At 43.8% G+C, this 22,272-nt stretch overlaps 1 protein-coding gene across 7 annotated transcripts in view; it reads right to left on the bottom strand.

Moving 5' to 3' along the window:
• LOC129014003 (golgin subfamily A member 6D-like) overlaps positions 1–21,552 on the bottom strand; it is a 31,206-nt gene extending 9,654 nt beyond the window's left edge. For 4 of the 7 annotated variants that reach the window (XM_054450891.1, XM_054450893.1, XM_054450895.1 and 1 more), the window contains exons 1-5: positions 5,079–5,281; positions 3,274–3,390; positions 1,273–1,353; positions 379–417; positions 48–98 (exon numbers count right to left, since the gene is read on the bottom strand). In XM_054450891.1, the coding sequence (XP_054306866.1) occupies positions 48–98; positions 379–417; positions 1,273–1,353; positions 3,274–3,390; positions 5,079–5,162 (372 nt within the window). In that variant the 5' untranslated portion in view covers positions 5,163–5,281. Of the gene's footprint in view, positions 1–47; positions 99–378; positions 418–1,272; positions 1,354–3,273; positions 3,391–5,078; positions 5,294–18,877; positions 18,926–20,195 lie in introns of those variants that run through there. The other 3 variants (XM_054450894.1, XM_054450892.1, XM_054450890.1) reach the window with 3 other exon arrangements.
• Positions 21,553–22,272: the final 720 nt, after the last annotated feature.

Here is a 22,272-nt window from a genome sequence, read left to right as displayed (position 1 = left end):
GACACATTCTCCAGAGGATGGGAGAAAGCTCCCCACCCCCCACTCACCTCCAACTGCTCCGTTTGTGCTTTGTGTATTTCATTGTTTGCTTTCTTTGCCTATAGGAAGAGGAAGACAGAGCTCTTACAACGGGGAGGCAGAGATGGCACAGCAAGAGACATGGCCCCAGAATGCCACCAATGCCCCAGGACAGGGCCACCAATGTCCCAGGACAGGCCCACCCATGGGACCAGGTTATCAGGGACCCTGTGGGGATGGGGTGGAATCTGAGGGGTGAGCCTTCTTCCCCAGGCTGGGAGTGGGCAAGTCGAGATTGGCGCCTCTACATCTGAGTGCCCCCCAAACCCAGCAGTCATGTGAGCAAAGAAATCACGTTACTTCTTCCAGCTGATGTTCCACTTCTTTCTTCTGCTCTTTCTGTGGGGAGAGTCAAATTCAGGTGACTGAGAGTGGCCCCCTCAACTCTATTCCCCAGACCAGGAAGCGGTAGGCAGGGACCAGGAATGGATTTTAAAGGCAACATTCTCAGACCCAGTGGCAATACAAACTGGCCAACGCTCCTCAGGCTCCCAAGGACAGAGGATTTGGGTCTTTGTTGGTTTTTGCTCACAGCCACAGAACTCAAAGTCTGAATCTGGATTCTCTTGAAAGGACAGTAACATAAACCTCTAGAGAGGGAGTCTCAGGAAGGCCCACCCTTCTGCCAGCTTGTGAATTAGAAAGGTGCCTTCATTCAACAAACTTACTGAGCACATATGGGCCAGCTATAGTTCTTCACAGCAGATATAGGATGGAAAAGGACAGACAGGAGCCCTTGGCCCTCAGGTTTCCATTCTAAGGGCCTTTAAATCTCAGACTCTCAGAGCTAACAGGGACCTTTGATGCTCTACCTCCTCCGGAAACACGAGCCCAAGGAGGACAGGTGGCTTGTCCAGACTCAAAGCAAATTAGGGACTGAGTCAGGGCAGAAATACAGGGCCCCTGACAACCAGTCAGGCTAGCGCTTCCCTGAGAGGTGACAACCCCAGGGCATGTGTGGCAAGGACTGGAGCAGGGGTGTCTGGAGAAGAGAGAGTCGGCAAAGAGGGCAGCGACAAAAGAGCCATGCTGCATGCTCCTTGCTCTGGGGTCCCTCCCGGTGAGGCCTGTGTGCTCCAGCTCCCCATTTGCCATTGGCAACAGGGTCCCCCAGCCCCTTTCTTCAGGGCCCCAAGGGGAAACTAAAGCCCAGCATTGGCAGCATGGAATCAGGGGACCCCACTGGACTCTTACCAATGATTCTATGTTTTCATTGAGTTGATGGATAGTCATGGAGCTTGACTCCAGGGCCACTGTTAGTCCTTGGTACTGGCTCTGAGGCACATGCAGAGAGGAGGAGTTGGAAGAGGATTGTGGGGAGAGGTAGAGAGAACAATCATTAGGGCTGGGGTGTATGTGGGCTGTCTCAGCTGGCAGAGGGTCACCCAGACCCCACTGTGAGAGGAGGTTGGAGGGCTGGCCTGCAAAGTCACTGCACCTCGGCCCAGGGCCTCTTACTTCCAGATCCTTCAGGGTAACAGATGATGCAGGAGTAATAAAAATGAGAAATTTAAAAAAAAGAACTTACATGGGAAATAGTTATGTATATAGAGAAAGTATAAAAACAGCAAGAAGCCAGGCACAGTGGCTCACACATGTAATCCCAGCAGTTCGGGAGGCTGAGGCGAGTGGATCACTTGAGGTCAGGAGTTCAAGACCAGCCTGGCCGACATGGTGAAGCCGCATCTCTACTAAAAATACAAAGATTAGCCAGGCATGGTGGCAGGTGCCTGTAATCCCAGATACTCAGGAGGCTAAGGCAAGAGAATCGCTTGAACCTGGGAGGCAGAGGTTGTAGTGAGCTGAGATCACACCACTCCACTCCAGTCTGGGTGACAGAGCGAGACTCTCTCTCAAAAAAAAAAAAAAAAAAAAAAAAAAAGGCCCAAATCCCACATGCCTGCTCTGTACGTTATTCCCAAATTACTTTTAAACTTTTAGGTGTCACCATTTCCAAGATGATAAAAGATGTGGAGAAGGAAAAACCCCATCAATCAAGCAGGTGAAGAAGCAGACAGAAACAGGCTGAAGGTTAATGGCAGCAACATAAAACAAGGCAGAGGCCAAGTATCCCCCAAGCCAGAGAAGCCTCAGGGCCATGCACAGCTGGAGACAGCAAGCCAGAGGGGGGTCTTGGCACTGCCTCACCTTCCACTTGTCCAATGGGAGAGTGCTACCCCATTGGAGTGGTTAAGGTTGGACACCGGCACCTTCAGAATGTCCTGAATCTACAGGAGGTGACAAGGGAAAAACAAGGGCAGGGGGAGAAAGACAGAAGTGGCTTAGAGAGAAGTAAGAAAGTCAGGGTAGGAGGAAGATGTGGGTTCAGGAAAAGGAAACGCTGAAGAAGAGCAGAGGAGATTAAAACCATGGCCTGTGCCATTCTTCCAAATGGCCACCTGCTGCCTTGCCAGGGGCAGGAACAATAGATGGAAAAGTCCCCTGAGTGATGCAGTCACAGAGTGGAGTCAGCTGACCAACACAGCTCTTAATATGCTCACTGGACCCCTCTCCTCAGGCCCAGGACATGGGTGATGAATCTGGTGGAGCTCCAGACCTCCACCTCCATTAAAAAAAAACAGACTCCTGAGTAAGAGTTCACCTGAACTAAGGGGACTCCAGCTAAAAAACAAGTTTGAAAGACACTGATCTTATCCAGTATCATCTTACAGAGGAGAAAACTGAGGCCCAGCAGAAGAAGTGATTTTTCTGTGGTCACCCAGCAAGCTGGTGGCAAGTTAGAGCTTCTCTTCCTCCTAGGGCCTGGGGCTCTCCTCACCACACCCTGGGCCCCCTTCAGTGACTCCTAAAGGGACAGCCTGATGGCAAGTGGCTGTACTCATTAGCCCAGCTTCCCCTTGAGAGTGGGAATCAGGAAAATCAAACAGCAATGACCATTTCCTGGGTATCCTGGGTGTTTACAGCAGGCCACGTACTAGGGGTTAACATGAAAACAACAATAATAAGGAATCTCATTTAAACTTCACAAATGGAAGTCAAATACTACCCCTATTTTACAGATGTGAAAAGAGAGGCCCAAAGAGCTCAAGCAACCTGCCATAAATCAGATCCCTAGCAGATGGAGAAGCAGGATTCAAACCCAGAATTCTTAACCAGTACCCAGCAATCTCAACAATTACCCTCTACTGCCCCTTGTGCCCCTTGTCCCCAGGAGCCTGGCCAGGCAAGACTCACATCCCCAGGTGAATGGCAACCACCAGAAGCGGTTGTCTCAGGGCTACTGCCAGTTTTTTTCTTTATCTTCGCTCCTCTTGCAACACCAGGGCTGCTCCTCTGCTGATATTCTTTTAGCTGTGGGAAAGAAGAGTAGTAATACACATGAGAACTACCAGCCCCTACAGCCACACCCTCCTTGCAGTTTTTGCAAAATACTTATACACCATCTGATTTAATGCCACCAACAACTATACAAGGTGTTGTCACAATCACTTAGTGATTGACAGGGATGGATATTATGGCTAAAAAAAAAAAAGTGGGGGGGCAATAATGGAACTTAAACTCAGTCTTCACACTCCAAGCTCTGGGGTTTTGCCATGAATCAGCAGCTGCCAGGGACCAAATCCAGAGGCAGATGTAGAAAAGTCAACATTACATAGGCAGGAACTACACGCTGTGTGGTTTAGAGTCATACATCCTCACATGTCTGTTAGTGTGAGGAAGTGCACCAATATCTCTCACACTTTTATATCAATGTGTGCTCATGGCAGAAGGCAGCTTTTTTGTTAAATCTGGGAATTTATCAGAAAGAGGACAACCCAAGTCTCATTTCAGAGAGAAGTCTGGTATGCTCTTAGAAACCTAAGTGAGGGTCATCCCTAAGTACATTAATGTTTTTTCTCTCTCAAGAGAATCAAGGGAAACTGATGCTTCAGAAAGATCTCCCACATTCATCCTGTGGCACTCAATGTACTCCAAGTTGAGATGATATGAGGAAGAGTCAAGCTGTCAAGTTCAGTTTCCGAAGATCTATTCCATAGAAGGCGAGCAAATCTCACTTCAGAGACCACTGACTGAAGGGCAGTCTGGTCCCAGAACCATGGAGAATTAGAATATGAGGTGGAGAACTCAGAAAAAAATGTTCAAGTCTCTCTGGAGAGTAGAAGCCTGGGAGAAAACCAAACCAAACCCATTCTCCCATTACCACCCAGAGATACTGTCAACGTTTTGAGCTCACAGGGGAAGTGTAGGCTTTTCACACTGTCGATGTCTATGTGAAGGGAGTAAGGCAGCCTGAAGCCTCTTGCTCCTAGGTCCCATAGTCCCCATTTCCCATCTAGCTGCAAATTTGTGCTGTGACCAGAGGTACCAGAAGTGGGGTGAGAATGCTTAGGGGACTGGGTTGTTAGATCAAAGTCCGGTCTTGCAGCAGTAATGACGGTTCCTAGGGGGACTGTGACATCACTACATTCCACTCCTCCTGGGGGTGGGGGAACCACATCAGTGCAATGGCTGAGTTGCCGCTCCACGATGGGGGAGGGAGGTGTAGGGCTGGCACCCGGGTCCTTGGAGATTCATCCATTCCAGAGAGCCCAGGGAGGTCGGGCTTGGGTCAACAGGAGGGGAGAGCAGAGTCTGCTCAGGGAACCCCAGGAGTCACCAGTCCAAAGTCACCCAGGGATGACTGGTGATGCTGGGGGGTTGGGGCTGGGGGACCCAGGTCCTTGGAGAGGTGAGCCCAAAGAACCCAGGGAGGTTGGGCTTGGGGCGGCAGGACGTGAGGGCTGAATATGGAGCAGGGAGCCCCAGCAGTCACCCGCCCAAAGTCACCCCAGGGTGATTGGCGAGGGCAGAGGCTGGGCTGCTGGCTGAAGGGGCGGGGCTGACTGACAAGACTTTGGTGGGGGGAGCCCAGAGGCGCCGGGGTAGGGGGGCCCAGCCCGGTGTGCCTCAGGAGTGGTATGGACTCTGGGAGTGGTCTTGTCATCGGAGGGGATCTCTGGCTAGGTTGGGGGGCCATGACCTTTTTCTTGGCTTTTTACCTTTTTCTTGGCTGCTGCCAATTTGTTCTGTCGAGTTTCTTCTAACATCATGGGGTGGGGAGGGACGTAGGGTTGGGGCCACATCAGCGAACACCTCCAGGCACCTACCAGGCTGCTGTGTGACTGAGCCAGAGGAGTCGTAACCAGGACCACACTGGAATGCAGAATAGGGGTGTGGCCTTAATGCTCCAATCCCATTGGTCAATGAGAAAGATGCAAGGGAGAGGAGGCGTGGCCAGACAGCAGTGTGTCCAGGGGAACCTGTGACATCACAAGGAAAGCTGCGCATGCCACTGCTGTCCCCGCCCACTTGGGGAGAGGGGCGGGGCCTGCCTACTCTGGGAGAGGGGAGGGCCGGTTTTTGCTTTAAAATGTTAAAAATAAACTTTAAAAAATACATGTGTTTATACTTTATATATATGTGTGTCAGTGTGTGTGTGTCTACATGTTCCTCCAGAGCTGTCTTCATTATCCAGCTGCTATGCATGGTCTGTGACTTTGGCCTATATTTTTCATCTTCAGATGGAGTATAAGAAGTACCAGTATTATCCCAGTTAAGACACAAATCCTATAAAAATGGAAAATCCATAGCATGTTTGATGATTAATGAATGAAGTGGACTATGTTATTCAACATTCCAATAAGGTAAAATAATCACAATGATTTCTCTGTTTTGGAAAAAACATTTCTCTTATTCTCCTACATTATTAAGATTTTTTAAAAAACAAGAAACATGTCTAATATCTTTAAAAACACAAAGCTTTTGGGCTGGGTGTGGTGGCTCACACCTGTAATCCCAGCACTTTGGGAGGCCTAGGTGGGTGGATCACTTTAGGTCAGGAGTTCAAGACCAGCCTGGCCAACATGGTGAAACCCCATCTCTACTCGAAATACAAAAACTGGCCAGATGTGGTGGCGGGTACCTGCAATCCCAGCTACTCGGGAGGCTGAGGCAGGAGAATCACTTGCACCCACGAGGCGGAAGTTGCAGTGAGGCAAGGTCACGCCACTGCACTCCAGCCTGGGTGACAGACTGAGACTCCATCTCAAAAAAAAAATAGTCAAAAATAAATAAAAACACAAAGCTTTCCATTTAATAAGCACTCAGAGCTCTTTACTGGTTCAAAGCATATACAAGGCCTATTTTTCTAGAATCACCTGGCCTCTTTAGGCCTTGCAAATGAAACTGAATTTCTCATTTGATACTTGGCTATGACTTGCAATCGTGAAAACCAAGAATTGTGTTATGTCACTGTGTATTGCTTGTTACCCGAATTCCACACTAGGCTGGGATCAAGGGTTGAATCTTTCATGATTTGCTCCATAACCTGTGAGCTTCTTTTCCTACACCAAACTAAGCTTTGTTCTAGAGGTCTACAATTTACAGTTAGTAGACAAGAGTGGTTCTCAAAAATGTAGTCTCTGGACTAGCAGTACCAGCAGAACCTAAGAACTTTTTATAAGTGCAAATTCTCAGGCCCCACCCTGGACATGGTGAATCAGAAACTCTGGAGTAGGGCTCAGCAATCTGTGCTGCAGTCATCCCTCCAGGTGTTTAAGAACCTCTGGCATACAGCAGGTAGAAAAATGTGTTTCCTTCTGTAGGTCAAAGCCAGGGATACCATATGTTCTGTCTTGATATGAAAAAATGACATGCAATTAAAAGACATAAATCTCCTTCCTGCTGCCACCCTCCATCCAATGTGTTTTATTTTCATGAGTTAAATAAGAAAACAAATGGCAATCAGAGATTCAGCCTAAAAGGTATATTTACAAGTGTCAGTTCTCATCCAGCCTGATCTCATACAATACCATTTACACCCTCTTACCTCTCAAGTTTTTTAAAAAGTGTCTTCACAATGTAAGTCTCAGGCACACTAGCAGTTCTATAATAAAACACCAAGTAGATCGGAATGTCCAAACTTACTAGAGAAGAAAAGTGGAATCACTGGCTGTATTTTCAAATTGCATTCAACAGGAAATATAAGTTTTGAATTCTTTCCACCTTCACACTTCCAAGTTAATAGCATTAAATCAGAATACTCCATTCTTCCAAAGCCTCTAGCCAGGAAAAGTTTTACTGTATTACTTCTTGCTTTCAATGGATATAAAGCAGAGTCCTGCTAGGCACATTTTGTATACCTGCAAAGATGCAGAAGTAAACAGTTCCATCTATTCAATATTAAAACAAAAGTCCTGCAAACCTCGGATGGTGAGTGTAATACTTCAGCACTAGCACCAAAGCCTCAAGTATGAGAAGATACCAAGATCGCCACTAGAAAACAAAACTAAACTCTCGGCCGGGAGCAGTAGTTCACGCCTGTAATCCCAAAACTTTGGCAAGCCAAGGTGGGAGGATTATTTGAAGTCAAGAGTTCAAGACCAGGCTGGGCAGCATAGCGAATTCACATCTCCACAAAAAAAAAATTAAAAATTAGCTGGGCGTGGTGGCACACACTTGTAGTCCTAGCTACTTGGCATGCTGATGTGGGAAAATTGCTTGAGCCCAGGAGTTTAAGCCTGTAGTAGCTATGATTATGGCACTGCACTCCAGCCTGGGTGACAGAACGAGACTTAAATACACTCTCTCCTGCTCCTGTTTACACTAAAATCACTAAGTTAAAATGTTTTCAAATTTGGCAGGATGAAAATTAAGTGAAATGTGAATTTGCAGCTTGGCTAGCGAAAGGAAAGGAAAGGAAAGGAAAGAAAAGGAAAGGAAGAAAAGAAAAGAAAGAAAAAAGAAAGGAAGAAAGGAAATCAAGTGAAATGACAAACTACTTACTGGGAGAAAGTTTTTGTAACCTCAGTGACAGATAAAAGGTTTGTATCCTTAGTCTTTAAAGAAATCTTTAAAATTACTGAGAAAAAAAACAAATGATTTTCAACAGAAAATGGGCAATGGAGAAGCAGGCACTTCTCACAAGAATAAAAATGACCAATAGGCATATAAAAAAATTCAAAAGCACTAGAAATCAAAGAAATGTGATGAAAACAATGAGATTTTCTGTATAAAGGCAGCAAAGATGACAAATGGAAAGGGGAACCTGGAGCTCTGTCCTTGTTGGCAGGAGTATAACCTCAGTCACCTTTCTTGGAGGATAATTTGAAAATTTCTTTTAAAAATCCTAAAAATTATTTTCCTCCAGAAATTCTACTTCTATGAATTTAGTCCAAAAATGCTTGCTTGAGACCATTAAAATGTATATATAAGAAAATTCACCTCTGGAGTAGCAATGATTAACTTAACATACATCCAGCTATTAAAAATGATGATGCCAGGATAGATTTACTGCCACAGAAATATGCCCAAAATATAGTAAGTGACAAAAGACTATATATTACAATTCTAGTTTTTAAAAGGTTTATATGCATAAAAAAGTATAAAAAGCAACAAACCAGAATGTTTTGAGTGGGAAATTAAAGATTTTTCTTAATATTTGTCATCCAAATTATTACAAAAAGAATGTGATTTCCTTTATAATCAGGGAGAAGTGCTATTTTCATTTATTTATATTTAAATCTCTTTTCTCTTTCTTATTTTTTTCTCCTGTATGTATCCCATGTAGGCTAGAATCCCTGCCTCTTGAGGTAAATCAGTCAATTTTGGGGAAGTACACTACATAAAGCTGCCCCATCCTCCTTTTATTTTAAGAGACCTGGAGACATTTTTATTTCAAATTATTTTATTGTTCTCAGAGAACTTTTTAAAAATATATGAAATTGAGGAAAAGACAAAGGAAAGGCTGATTCCCTACCCTCCTGGGGCTACTCTTCCAATTTTTGCTGCTATTGTTATGTATTAATATTCACTGGGTACTAAAAAGATGGGCAGCCCCTTAGATCCTTTTTTCTTATTTCTTTCTCATAATCCTACTTCATTCCTTCATTTGCTTATTTTTAAAAGGGTCATGTGGACAAATACATAGTTCAGAAAAATTTTAAATATAACTATCTATAAAAGTATGTGGCAAAATTCCATTCACAGTCTTATTCTCCTTCCACAGCAAACACTTTTAATTGGTTTCTTATATATCATTGCAGAATTTATCTTTGCAAATACAAATGTATGTTCTTATTCTACTCTTCTCTCTCGACACAAAAAGTAGCATACCACACATACTATAGCATTCCTTGTTCCTTTTAAAAAACACAATATATCCGAGTTCTTCCACATGAGTACAGAGGTCTTTCTCATTCTTCTTTACAACTGCACAGTATTCATCACTTGGATGTACCACAGTTTACTTAAACAGTTCCCTGTTGGCAGACACTGAATTCATCCCTATCATACAACTACAAACAATAATGCCAAGCATAACCAACCACACACACCAAGTTCATTTCTGAATGTGCCTTTGATGAAGCCTCTATTTGAATCACCACAAGGTCACAAGGCTGAAAAGTTAGCCAGTTTTTTAGTTTTCATTATGTACAGCAGTATGTAGCAAAAGACTCCCTTGGGCAAAGCAAATGTACTCTTTGGGGATTTACTTCATAACAATACATGGATAAACAGAACACCAAGGAGAACCATGTCTATTTAACCATGCACATGTATGTATACATTACACACATAGGCATAGAAAGTATACAATAAATCCATCAAAGCATTAAGCATTGTCTCAGTATGGTGGATCTATGGAGTGCTTTGTAGACCTCCCTCCTTGCCTATCAATTCTTCCTAATTTCACAACAGTGAATATGTACTATTTTTGCAATATAAAATTTCAAAAAAATGTTAACCCAAATTAAGCTGGATACATTCCTTGTCTGTCCTATATTTGTATGGTGCTCCAGAGTGCTCAAATATCACTTTATTAAAAAAAAATTTATTTTTTTTTTTCAAATATAGAGTCAGGCAGGGCCTTGCTCTGTCGACCAGGCTGGTCTTGAACTCCTAGATCCTCCTGGATCCTCCCGCTTCCACCCCCCAAAGTGCCAGTATTACAAGTATGAGCCATCACCCCAAGCTGGCTTCATTTGAGAAATCTTTCCCCAGCACTCCATATATTACAAATAATTCCTTTTTTCTTGTTTAGATAGCATCTTAGTCATATCTCTATTACCTCACTTGTCACATGATAATCAGTTGCTCAACCATCCATCTCCCTTGATTGCTCATGAGCTCCTTGAGAAGAGTCTGATTTTCAGCACTTTGAACAGTGTGTGACACATAAATGCTTCATACGCAGAGAAGGACATGATTTCACTACAGTGTAATTATTCCCAGAATTCAATGCCTGTATTTCTAAATTGTTCTAGATACTCTGCCAACAACCTGAGAATGCTATGTTTTTCCCTAAAACTTCCATCTATTACTGAGTGTCTATGGTCATAGTTAACTCAATTATGATGTGACCTCTGGCCAAGCCCATTCCTAGTTTTTTTTTTAGGTGATTTTTAATTTTAATTTTTGATTTTGATTGTTTCCTTTTTGTTTTTTCTAATCTAGCAGTGGTTGGTAAACTTCAACATCTTTATATCCCTGTGTCTTTGCACCTGCTGGTCTCTGCTTGGAATAATATCTCAAGTTTTTATTCACCTGGAAAAAATTTCTACTCACCCTTAAAGAATCAGCTTAAATAGGTTGGGTGTGGTGACTCATGACTGTAATCCCAGCACTTTGGGAGGCAAAGGCAGGTGGATCACCTGAGATCGCTAGTTCCAGACTAGCCTATTCAACATGCTGAAACCTTGTCTTTACTAAAAATACAAAAAATAGCTGGGCGTGGTGGCAGATGCCTGTAATCCCAGGTACTTGGGAGGCTGGGGCAGGAGAATCAGTTGAACCCAGGAGGCAGAGGTTGCAGTGAGCTGAGATTGTGCCATTGCACTCCAGCCTGGGTGACAGTGCGAGACTCCGTCTCAAAAAAAAACAAAAACAAAAAAATTCCAGAAGAAAGTTTCTGCTTGGTCTGGTCTGGGTTGGCTGGGTAGCTGGGACACTAAAACTGCCAAGCCCTCTAGTGTCATGTGGTTGAAGTAGGGCCAGGAGATGTATTAGTCTGTTCAGTGTGCCATGCCAAAATACCATAGATGGGTGGCTTAAACTGCAAACATTTATTTGTCATGGTTCTGGAGGCTGGGAAATCCAAGACCAAAGTGCCAGCAAGGTAGGTTTCATTCTGAGGCCTCTTCTCTTGGCCTGTAGGTGGCTGCCATATTGTGCACTCATGTGACCTCTTTTTTGTATTTGTGCGGAGAGAGAGTACGCTCTCTGGTGTCTTGTCTTATAAGGACACTAATCCTACTGAATCAGGGCCCCACCCTTAGGACCTCATTCAAACTTAATGACTTCCTGAGAGGCCTCATTGGCAAATACAGTCATGCAGAGGGTTAGGGCTTCAACATATGAATTTGGAGGAGACAGAGACATTCAGTCCATGATGGGAAGAAAAACTATTCAAGAAAAAAGGGGTGCAGTGGCCAGAAAAGGGGGCAGACAAAATATTCTCCCCATTTCCCCCAATACACAACACAACACACACACACACACACTCACAGAGCCCTGACTTTGTCCCTTCCCCACAAGGCCACTCCCCACCCATAATCATTTACCTCCCTCCTATCCTGCTTTCTGGAGCTGCCTCTTCCCCTAAGTTGTCCTGTGGCTCACTGATTGCTGCATACAGGTATGTGCATGTAAATGTAGCTGGGGCTGGGGACCTCCTGGACCATGTGTGTCCTGAGCCCTACTATGAGACTGGGCAGGAAGTGGGTCTCACCCATGTCTCCTGTCCTCAGGCAGAGCCTAGCCCTGGGATATGAGCTCAGAGGGTGCTGCAGCTTTGTTGGATTCACCTCAGGTCCCCTTTCTCCCCATCCACTTATAAGGTTCCCAGGGCCTTGATACCTCTGTCCTTGGAAGAAAAGAATGTGATTACCCAGCTCACTCAAACCTGCTCATGGCTTCCCGCAATAGAGGCACATAATTTTCTAATTCAAAAGAGTCTACTAAATGACTAGCACAGTGAATGAAGAAAGACCTACACCAAGGCACATCATTGAGAAATTCCAAAAAACCAAAGATAGAGAGAAAATCCTAATATCTTCCAGAGAGAAAAGACAGGACACATGTAAAGAGCCAAGATTTCACATGACACTGACTTCTTACCAACAACACTGGGAACTAGAAAATAATAGAGCAATATTTCCCAATGTGAGGAGAAGTTACATTCAAATTAGAGCATTATATCCAGCCAAACTATTAATCAGGAGTTGGGGTAGAACAATGACATTCTAAAATATGTGAGGGTCAAAAGCTTGGCTTCCATTCACTGCTTTTCAGGAAGCCACTGGAAGATGTACTGCAACATAATGAGACAGTAAACCAGGGAAAAAGAAGATCTGGGGTAAGGGAACAGGAGATGCACACAGAAGAGGCAGGAGGAAATTCACACCACGGTGCAGAGACGTGCCAGGATGCCAGCCGTGCCACAGGCTGAGAGAGCCGAGTCCAGTTTGGAGCATAAGGATGGAGGGCAAGGGAGAGAGGGAAGCCTCCAGGAAAATAACAGGGCTGATAGAGTAGCTCATGTATCTTAGTTTTAGATAATTATTACCAGGCATTTCAAAGATCAGTTGGAGCAACTGAAAAAAAGATAGTTAATAGGTACAAAAACATATAAGCAAATGAAGGGAAAAAAATTGAAGCAATTATTGACTCCAGGAGAAAAAAAGGAAAGAAATGAAACAATTTCAGTGCAGGACTTGGCTTAGGAAACAAAATTTAGATATCTACAAGAATGTAAATGCTTTTGATTTCATAAGATTGTGATCCAGTGAAACTGGTAGAATGGAGGCAAGGAAATTGTTAAGACCTCATAAGGGAGGTGAGCCCTATACTATGCTATTCCAGGAAGTAGACAGATACTGAAGAAAACAAATCAAGAAATAGCAACATAAACATTCTTTAGAAATATGATGCAAATACCAGAGGAAGTAGCAAAATGAGTTTAAAGTGATGGCCTCTGGGAATTAGGATGCAAAGGTGTTGGGGTGATCAGACTCAACACCAGACTGTGGGGGCTATGAAGTCTGGTGGAGTCAAAGGAATGAGAAAAGACAAGTTGAGAGAGAAAGTGGGACCAGGGGGCCAATGTTAGTATGGAGGCTGTGAAGGCCCCGAGCTCTGGGAGCCCACGCTATTTATTGGTGATCAAAAAAAGAAGCAGGTGGTGAGGATGTGGGGGTTGAAAGGAAGTGACATATCAGGCAAATAAGCTACAGCTGTGATGGTGTAGCATTTTCTTTGAAACATATGGCTACTTGAGATAATGGGAGTGCTAGAAGCAAGGAACCAGCAAGGAATGTGCTAGACACATTCCAAAGGCCATGAGAGGTTTTAGACCCTGGACCCCGGACATGTTCCAAGCCTGCCTTGGCTTCTCTCCCAGCACTCAGGCTTTCTCCCAACACAAAGGCAACAAAAGAAAGGGCAGAGGAAATGCTTTTTGATATAAGCCTATTATTACCATTTTGTTCTTTTCTTTTCTTTTTTTTTTTTTTGTTGTTGTACTGAGGATTTCTTGCTCTAGATACCATTTTGTTCCTTTTTAAAATTTTATTTTTATTTATTTATTTTGAGACAAAGTTTCATTCTGGCACTCAGGCTGGAGTGCAGTGGCAAGATCTTGGCTCACTGCAACCTCCGCCTCCCAGGTTCAAGCAATTCTCCTGCCTCAGCCTCCCGAGTAGCTGGGACTACAGGCGAACACCACCAGGCCTAGCTAAATTTTTTTTGTACTTTTAGTAGAGGTGGGGTTTCACCATGTTAGCCAGGATGGTTTCGATCTCCTGACCTCGTGATCCACCCAAAGTGCTGGGATTACAGGTGTAATCCACCGGGTGAGCCACTGTACCTAGCCCCATTTTGTTCTTAACTCTGTATATCTAGCACTTTGATTGAAATTAAATATAATGTTATAAGTTCTGGAGATCTGTTGTACAGAATGATGACTATAGTTAATAATAATATATACTTGAAAATTGCTAAAAGAGATTTTTTGCTTTTATTATTATTAATTGACAATAATTGTACATACTTGTGGGGTACAGTATAATATTTTTATACATGTATACAATATGTAATAATTAAATCAGGGCAATTAGCATCTCCACCACCTCAAACATGTATCCTTTCTTTGTTCTGGGAGTATTCAAAATGCATTCTTCTAGCTATTCAAAAATATATAATAAATTGTCATCAATTATCATCACTCTATAGTGCAAAAAAACACTAGAACTATTCCTCCTATCTAGCTGGGGTTTTTTGTTTGTTTGTTTGTCTGTTTGTTTTTTCAGACAGGGTCTCACTCTGCCCCCTAGGCTGGAGTGAAGTGGTGCAATCACAACTCACTGCAGCCTTGACCTCTTGGGCCCAAGTGATCCTCCCACCTCAGCCTCCAGAGTAGCTGGGACTGCAGGCGTGCACCAACATGCCTGGCTAATTACTAAATTTTTTATAGTGATGGGATCCACCTATGTTGCCCAGGCTGGTCTCAAACTCCTGGTTTCAAGTGATCCTCCCAACTCAGCCTCCTAAAGTGGTAGGATTATGGGCGTGAGCCACCAGCCGTGTACTCTTGTATCTCTTAACCTGTTAGCCAACCTTTGGCTACCCCCTCTCCCTTACCCTTCCTCACCACTAGTAAACACTACTCTAAGCAAATAGATCTTAAATATTCTTACCACAAAAATAATAATAATAAAAGTATGTGAGGTGATGAAAATGTTAACTTGATTTAATCATTTCATAATGTATGCACATATCAAAACATCACATTGAACACTGTAAACATACACAATTTTTATTTATCAATTATACTTTAATAAAGATGGAGGAAGAATTGAATATAATGTTAAAACAAAAAACAATTGCAGGCCAGGTACGGTGGCTCACGCCTGTAATCCCAACACTTTGGGAGGCCGAGCCAGGTGGATCACCTGAGGTTGGGAGTTGGAGATGAGCCTGGCCAATGTAGTGAAACCCCATCTCTACTAAAAATACAAAAATTAGCAGGGTGTGGTGGTACACACCTGTAATCCCAGCTACTTAGGAGGCTGAGGCAGGAGAATCACTTGAACCCAGGAGGCAGAGGTTGCAGTGAGCCGAGATCGTGCCACTGTACTTCAGCCTGAGCAACAGAGTGAGACTCCATTTCAAAACAAGACAAAACAAAACAACAACAACAAAACAATTGCAAAAACTAAAGAAAATCATTAATCTAGTCCAGACCAGCCTTTTACAGATGAGGTCACTGAAGTGCAGAGAGGTGAACTGACTTGTCTCATCTTACACAGCAAGTCATGGCACAGCTTGACCTGAAACCCAAAGCCAAGTTGTTTTACCTCCAGGTCCTTCAGTCCAGCCCTCCTGGGGCTCTGCCTTGGGAACTGGTATTGGTGACAAAGGGAATAGAGAGGAACATGCATGGGGCTTTCCATTTAGATTGACATATTCGCATTGTGCCTGGGCACCAGCAAGAAACAGTGCAAGCTCCAAGAGTGCTCGCCCCAACCCTTTTCCCCCTCCCCATCCTCTCTCATAACCAACTTTAGCTAGAAGGTCTGAGAAGAAAAGGAAATCTTAGATGACTCTCACTAGGGTGTAAATGACTTTCATCATGATTTTTGTTTTATCGAGACATAACCCCAAAAGCAGTTTGATGGATAGGATGTTAGGCAGTAGGATGAAGACAGTTGGGGAAACTGCCTGGGATCATGAGGAAGGTGGAGGCACTGAGGCCCTGAGTAATTTTATAAGCACTTTAAGAAAGGTCCAGCACCATGATTTCTTACCTTCACTACCCAGGACCAATAAGGTCCCACGTCCTGACAGATTTTGTTTATCAGACAAATTGCACTCAGTCATGCTTCACTCATTTTCCCTGGAGAGTTCCCAGGTTACATAGAATTGAGATAATCTCCCCACCTCGCCATCACCCCCACAAAGACACTCCATGTTTCTGTTTGCAATACAGTCTTATACGGATCGATATTAGATTTTCAGGTGCTCTTTGCATTTTGCAACTATTGCTCAAGCTGGAGACCCAAAACGAGCACTAGCTTTAGAGTCAAAGACCCCTGGGTTCCAGTTTCAGCTGAGAGACTGTGAGCACGTCGCTAGCCCACTCTGATCCTGTGTCCTAGTCGTATAATCACCTATTTCCCATCAATTGCGAGGCTGGAGATAAAAGTGCCCACTCTGGCCAGTACACAGTAGGAGCTTATTAAACTTAAGCTGTCTTGCTTCCCCACTACCCTAAAGTGTTAGTGGAAAGACAGAGATGTGGGGAATGGCACCTAGGAGGCTCCAGCTGTATGCTTCACAACCCACCAACGAAAAATCTGAATTAGGCTTCAGTTTCCCGTCTACAAAATGAGACAGGACAGGAGTGGGTAGGAAGAGGAGGAGCTTGGCCTTGTTGGTTTAAGCTGGGCTCGTCTGATTCTGTAATGCGGGCTTCACTGCAGGGTCCAGCCCACTCCCCAGCCAGGGCTTCGCGTGCTCTGAATGTCTTTTGGCCAAGTCCAAGGCTGTCCAGGGTCGGGTCGGGAGGCTGGGTGGAGGGTAGTGGGGTGGAGAGAAGCAGTTCCCCCATATAACCTGCAGGTGGCACCAGAGCAGCGCGGGAGCCTAGGGTTCCGCTCCAGCCTTCCTGGAGACCCGGGCAGGGTGGGGTAGGGCGAGGCAGAGGTTGTGCACACAGCTCAGCTGGGCAGTGACACGGGGCTGCGGATCAGTCCACACCGTTTAAAATAGACACATGGGTCGTCTGGCTAATTTCCTCTCTTTGGTAGGGTGATCATATGCTTTATCATCCAAATCCTTCAGAGAGTGAAAGGGACACTATTATAATTGCACTGGGACAACAGACATAACCTTAGCTGTACCTTGCAAACCAGAACATATGGTCACCCTACCCTCTGGTCACTTTTTCTTCCTTGTTTCTATTCTTTCTTTTAATTTATTTTCTTTTTAAACACACAGCATTCTCTTTCCCCCAAGCACCACTGTCTTTGAAAATGCCCTTGCAATCAGGATATTTCAAAGGGGCAACATCTGCTTTCGCATCTTGAGTCTGAACAGTCTCTCTGAACCCACCCCAAAGGCTGGTTTAACTTCCAGTCGGAAGACTCTGTTCTCTGGCTTACCATCCCCATGACTCAAGAACTAAAGATGTCAGACGTGGAACAGTGACCCTTATCTCAACTTTGGTGCCTCTTTGCTAAATTTATTCCTGTAATTTTGTTCTGAGTGCTCATGTCCTTTATCTCTTTGAATTTACATATATTAGTTTATCAAATTACAAGTAGACAAGCCCCATTAAGCAGGATTCTTATATTTCCAAGATCACCCCATTACTCCATTCAACCCCAAATTAGCATGCCATTTATCTCGTTTCTGAACCGTCTTCACTTAATAGTCTCGTAAACATCCATCCATTGCAAAAAGGACTTGAACTGTTCTCACTTCCATTTTTAGTTGATTCATTGCTATCCAAGTAATTGATTTGTCGGGAGGAGTGATTAGTAGAGAATTGTGCCCTTAAATTTATAGTTGGATTCTGCTAGTTAATCTCTCTCTGTCATTCTCACATTGCAGCAAATGACCATGGGTTTCTGTCTTAACCTAAAATCTAGGTTAGAAATTTGATCTTATCTGAATAAGATATTAATAGATAATGTGAGACTTTTTAAAATTTACTGAACCTTTTCTCAGCTAAGAATGACACTCATGGTCACAAATATCTATGTAAGCAAGCAGAAAATTGAGCTGTAAATATATAAACTCTTAAAATATCATGTTTAGAGACAAGATTTTCCTTTTTTTTTTTTTTCCTTTTAGTAAAGTATATTTGCTATGGTTGGAATGTTTGTGTCTCCTCCAAAATTCATGTTGCAACTTAAACCCCCATGTGATAGTATTAAGAGGTGGTGTCTTTAGGAGACGACTAAATCGTGAGGGAGGAGCCCCCTCATGAATGGGATTAGTGACCTTATGAAAGGGCTTGAGGGAGCGACCTAGTTCAGTTTTCTTCTTTTGCTTTTCTGTCCTTTCCACCGTGTTGGGACACAGTGTTTCTCACCTCTGGAGGACTCAGTGTTCAAGGTGCCATCTTGGAAGCAGAGAGCAGCCCTCACTAGACTACAAACCTGCTGGCACTTTGATCTTAGACTCCCCGCCCACCAGAACTGTGAGAAATACATTTTTGTTCTTTACACATTACCCAGTCTCAGATATTTTGTTACAGCAGCACACATGGACTAAGACAGTGTCTTGCATACAGCGAGGTGCATATACCTTAAGGTACAACTCCGTACTATTTACATATGTGCACACTCATGTAACAACCACTCAGCTCAAGATACAGAATGTTCCCATCAGCACAGAGGGCTCCCTCTTGCCCCTTCTCAGTTGCTGTCCCCTCAAAGTTAACCAGGATCCTGACCTCTGTCACCATGGATTAGTTTCGCCTGTTCTTGAACTTCATATAAATGGGATCATTCAGTATGTGCACCTTTGTGGCTGGCTTCTTTCACTCAACATAATCCTGTGAGATTTAGCCATGTTTTGGGTACTGGTAGTTGTTTATTTTTCTGGTTGTGTAGTTTTCCATATTTCATTTATTACCCTTCTGTTTTTATGTCTAACTCAGTGTTTTGCGGGGTATATTGGTCCTTTTTAGCTAGATTGATATTAAACATCTTATCAATGAAGCTTAGGAAATTTTTAGAAGACAAAAGCCTAATAAACCCAAGCCCCCCAAACTTAAGCCAAGTTTCCTTCTCACCCCTGCTTGAGTTGTTCTTCTTCATGTGGTATTCTTTTCCTCACAAAGCTGAGGGAAAATCAAGGAACAAAAAAGCTCTTCATCATGTTATCAGCTTAGGGATGCTTGTCATCTGAATAACAGGGTAGATATTTATAATCTGAAATGTTAAAATAACTATAGCAAACACATAGCACTGACTGCTGTTCAAAGGGCTTTACATATATTATTTTCCTCAAAACATCTCTGTGAAATAGACACTATTATTGTCATTCCCACATTTTAGATGGGGAAATGGAGGCACAGAGAGACCACGTAACTTTCCCAAGGTGGTAGGGCCAGGACTTGAATCTGTGTTTTCTGGTTTTAGAGTGTGCACCCTTCCCCACCATACCATATTGTGTAACATGATACTTCATGTGGTTAAAGTGTTTTTTTATATTAGCTTGGGAGCTTTTCTGAATAATGCAAATCTTATAAATTTGCTTCAAAGAATACAAGAAATTGAAATGGAAGATCTAATATAGAATGTGTGGCATTCATGAATAAATTATAGGACTCTCTGGTTTTAATAATAATTATTTGCTTATCTCATGACTTTTGTCAGGCAGGGTTATAATGTGCTATCCTCATTTTCCTCCTCTTCAACAGGAGGAGATGGGCTCAGAGACAGGCACAATTTATCATAAAGTCTCATCACACTTTCCCTCACCATCTGGAAGCTGGAGATAGGTTTGTGAAATCTTGGTTGAGAAAGAGTTGCATGCCACTTGTAGTATAGTGAGTTTTATAAAGATGGTTTTACTAGCCAGTTCTGTTGCAGAGAGTCCTGCAAGTTTTTGCAATTAATGTGACCAACAGTTTTCTCACAAAGATTATCAGGGCTCTAGAGGAAATTATCTTCCAGTTTTATTCTGCTGTTAAAGTGCTCTATTTCTTTATAAATGAACTAATTAATTCTTGGTCACTTGTTCTTCTTTAGACATTTCTCTGCCTCTTTATGCTGTGCTTTATGTCTCTTTGTGCTCAGCCCCAGGTTTTTCCTTCTAACTGCAAGAAGAAGATTATTGAAATTTTCTCTCTCTCAAACTCCCAGGCTCAAGTGATCCTCTCCTGTCTACCTCTTGTGTAGCTGGCATTACAGGTGTGCACCACTGCACCCTGCTGATTTTCTCTTTAACCTTCCCCCTGAGCATGTGTACACACACACACACACAAACATGCATATAGACACACAGACATCCACATGTATACACACACACAGAGACATACATATATCCACACATACTCATTAGAAATACATTTACACACACACACGTGCACACACACATATACCCACCTTCCTTCCATCTTCTTCTCAGGACTCAGGGCTCTCAGAGTAGTGGAAAGAAGTCTTGTACCATGAGTCAAGGATCAACTGTGCAACTTTGCTCAAGTGTCTTTCCTTTTGAGATCTCATCTATAATAAACATTCTTACCCACCAATTAGGGTTATTTTGAAGATAAAACAGATAGGAAGGATAACAGAATGATGACATGTTGTATAGTTAAAAAAAATTAAGCTTGACCAAAAAAAGGTCTGGACTTTGTCCTAGACTCCTGGGAGGTAATCTTCAACACATAATGCCTGATAGGAATATCTTTGCCTGGGGATCTTGGGTCATGATGGATAGTCTAATAATAAGATGGTGGGGGCCAGGTGTGGTGGCTCACGCCTGTAATCCCAGCACTTTGGGAGGCCGAGGCAGGTGAGTCATGAGGTCAGATCAAGACCATCCTGGCTAACATGGTGAAATCCTGTCTCTACTAAAAATACAAAAAATTAGCTGGGTGTGGTGGTGGGCACCTGTGGTCCCAGCTACTTGGGAGGCTGAGGCAGGAGAATGGCATGAACCCAGGAGGCAGAGCTTGCAGTGAGCCAAGATCATGCCACTGCACTCCAGCCTGGGCAACAGAGTGAGACTCCATCTCAAAAAAAAATGATAGTGGGGACTAGCCAAGCCAGGAAAAGTGACTATGTGATTTAGAGTCCAGGCTTTAGGTCACCCCTAAAAGGACTGGAGACTGGAAACTGAGAGCAGCCACATGGACAATCAAGCATGCCTCTGTGATGAAGTTCCAATAAAAACCCTGAACACTGAGGCTTGACGGAGCCTCACTGGCTGAGAATACTCCATGTGTATTGGCACATAGCAAAGCCGGGAGGGTAATGCACTCTGACTGCACGGGGAAGGGATAATGGACACTCCATGCCTGGTGCCCTCCTGGACTCAGCCCTATGCCTTTCTTCCCCTGGCTGATTTTAATCTGTATCCTTTCCATGTAATCAAGCCATAACTATGAGTATAACAGCCTTCTGTGAGTTCTAGCCAATTCTTAGAGGTAAGCAAGCAGAGCTCATCTTCTGCCTGCTTGAAAAAAAACTATTTAAAAATCCCTAAACTGAAGAAGGCCAGAGCTCTCACGAATCTGACCCAACAGATTTTGAAGCCAAAGCTGAGGGCATTGGAAGCCAGAGCCAGGCCAGACAGAGATGAGGCTCCTGGGAGGGAAGAGGTGCAGTCCTGCTCAGGCTGCAGTGTCTCTGGGCTACAGCTGGACAAGGACTCCTTCTGGGTCACAGCTTCTAGGGGCAGAGTTTAGGGCAGGTTGGCTGTCTGATTTGTAGGACTCTGGTGATGAGCTCAGCTGGAAAACTGTGGTAATGGGAAGAGAATGGTTTTGCTTTTTTAAATCATCTACCCCCTGCATGCTTGGCTCCACATGGGAACTCAGTGTGGAAACTGCCTTTGAACAGCCTAAGCCTGAACTCTGGGCCATGTGTCCAGTTTCTTGGCCTTCAGCTTTGTTCAGTCCTTACCCCTACCCATCACTGATGCCAGATCCATCCTCCCAAATATCCTTTCATCATGTTACCCTCCCCACCACCTCATGGCACCTTCTACACAACAGGAAATGCCTCCCACCTCAGCCTGACATTCAAGGTTCTTTCTGATGTGGCCACCTCTCACCACCCCACCACATCTCCCTGTGGGCCCTGCCAACTTGGATCAATTTTTCCTACCCACGAGCTGAACTTTCCCACCTCCATACTGTTGCTTACACTGTGACCTTCCTCTGAATGTTCTCTTCCTCCCTCTCCCCAAGTCCAAATGCTATAGACTGAATTGTGTTTCCCCAAAATTCATACTTGGAGCCCTAACCCCCTGTGTGATTGTATTTGGAAACAGGGCTCTTAGGAGGTAAAGTGAAGTGAGGGAGGAGGGGCAGAGCAAGATGGCTGAATAGCAGTCTCCATCAATGATTCTCCTTGCAGGAAAATCAAATTTAACAACTGTCTACACCAAAAAAGCATCATCATAAGAACCAAAAATCAGGTAAGGACTCACAGTACCTGGGTTTAACGTCATAACACT

The sequence above is a fragment of the Pongo pygmaeus genome, chromosome 16 (genome assembly GCF_028885625.2).
Source record: "Pongo pygmaeus isolate AG05252 chromosome 16, NHGRI_mPonPyg2-v2.0_pri, whole genome shotgun sequence".
Classification (NCBI taxonomy): Eukaryota; Metazoa; Chordata; class Mammalia; order Primates; family Hominidae; genus Pongo; species Pongo pygmaeus.
The sequence above is the reverse complement of the archived record's forward strand: the minus strand, read 5'-3'. Positions and strand labels throughout refer to the sequence as shown.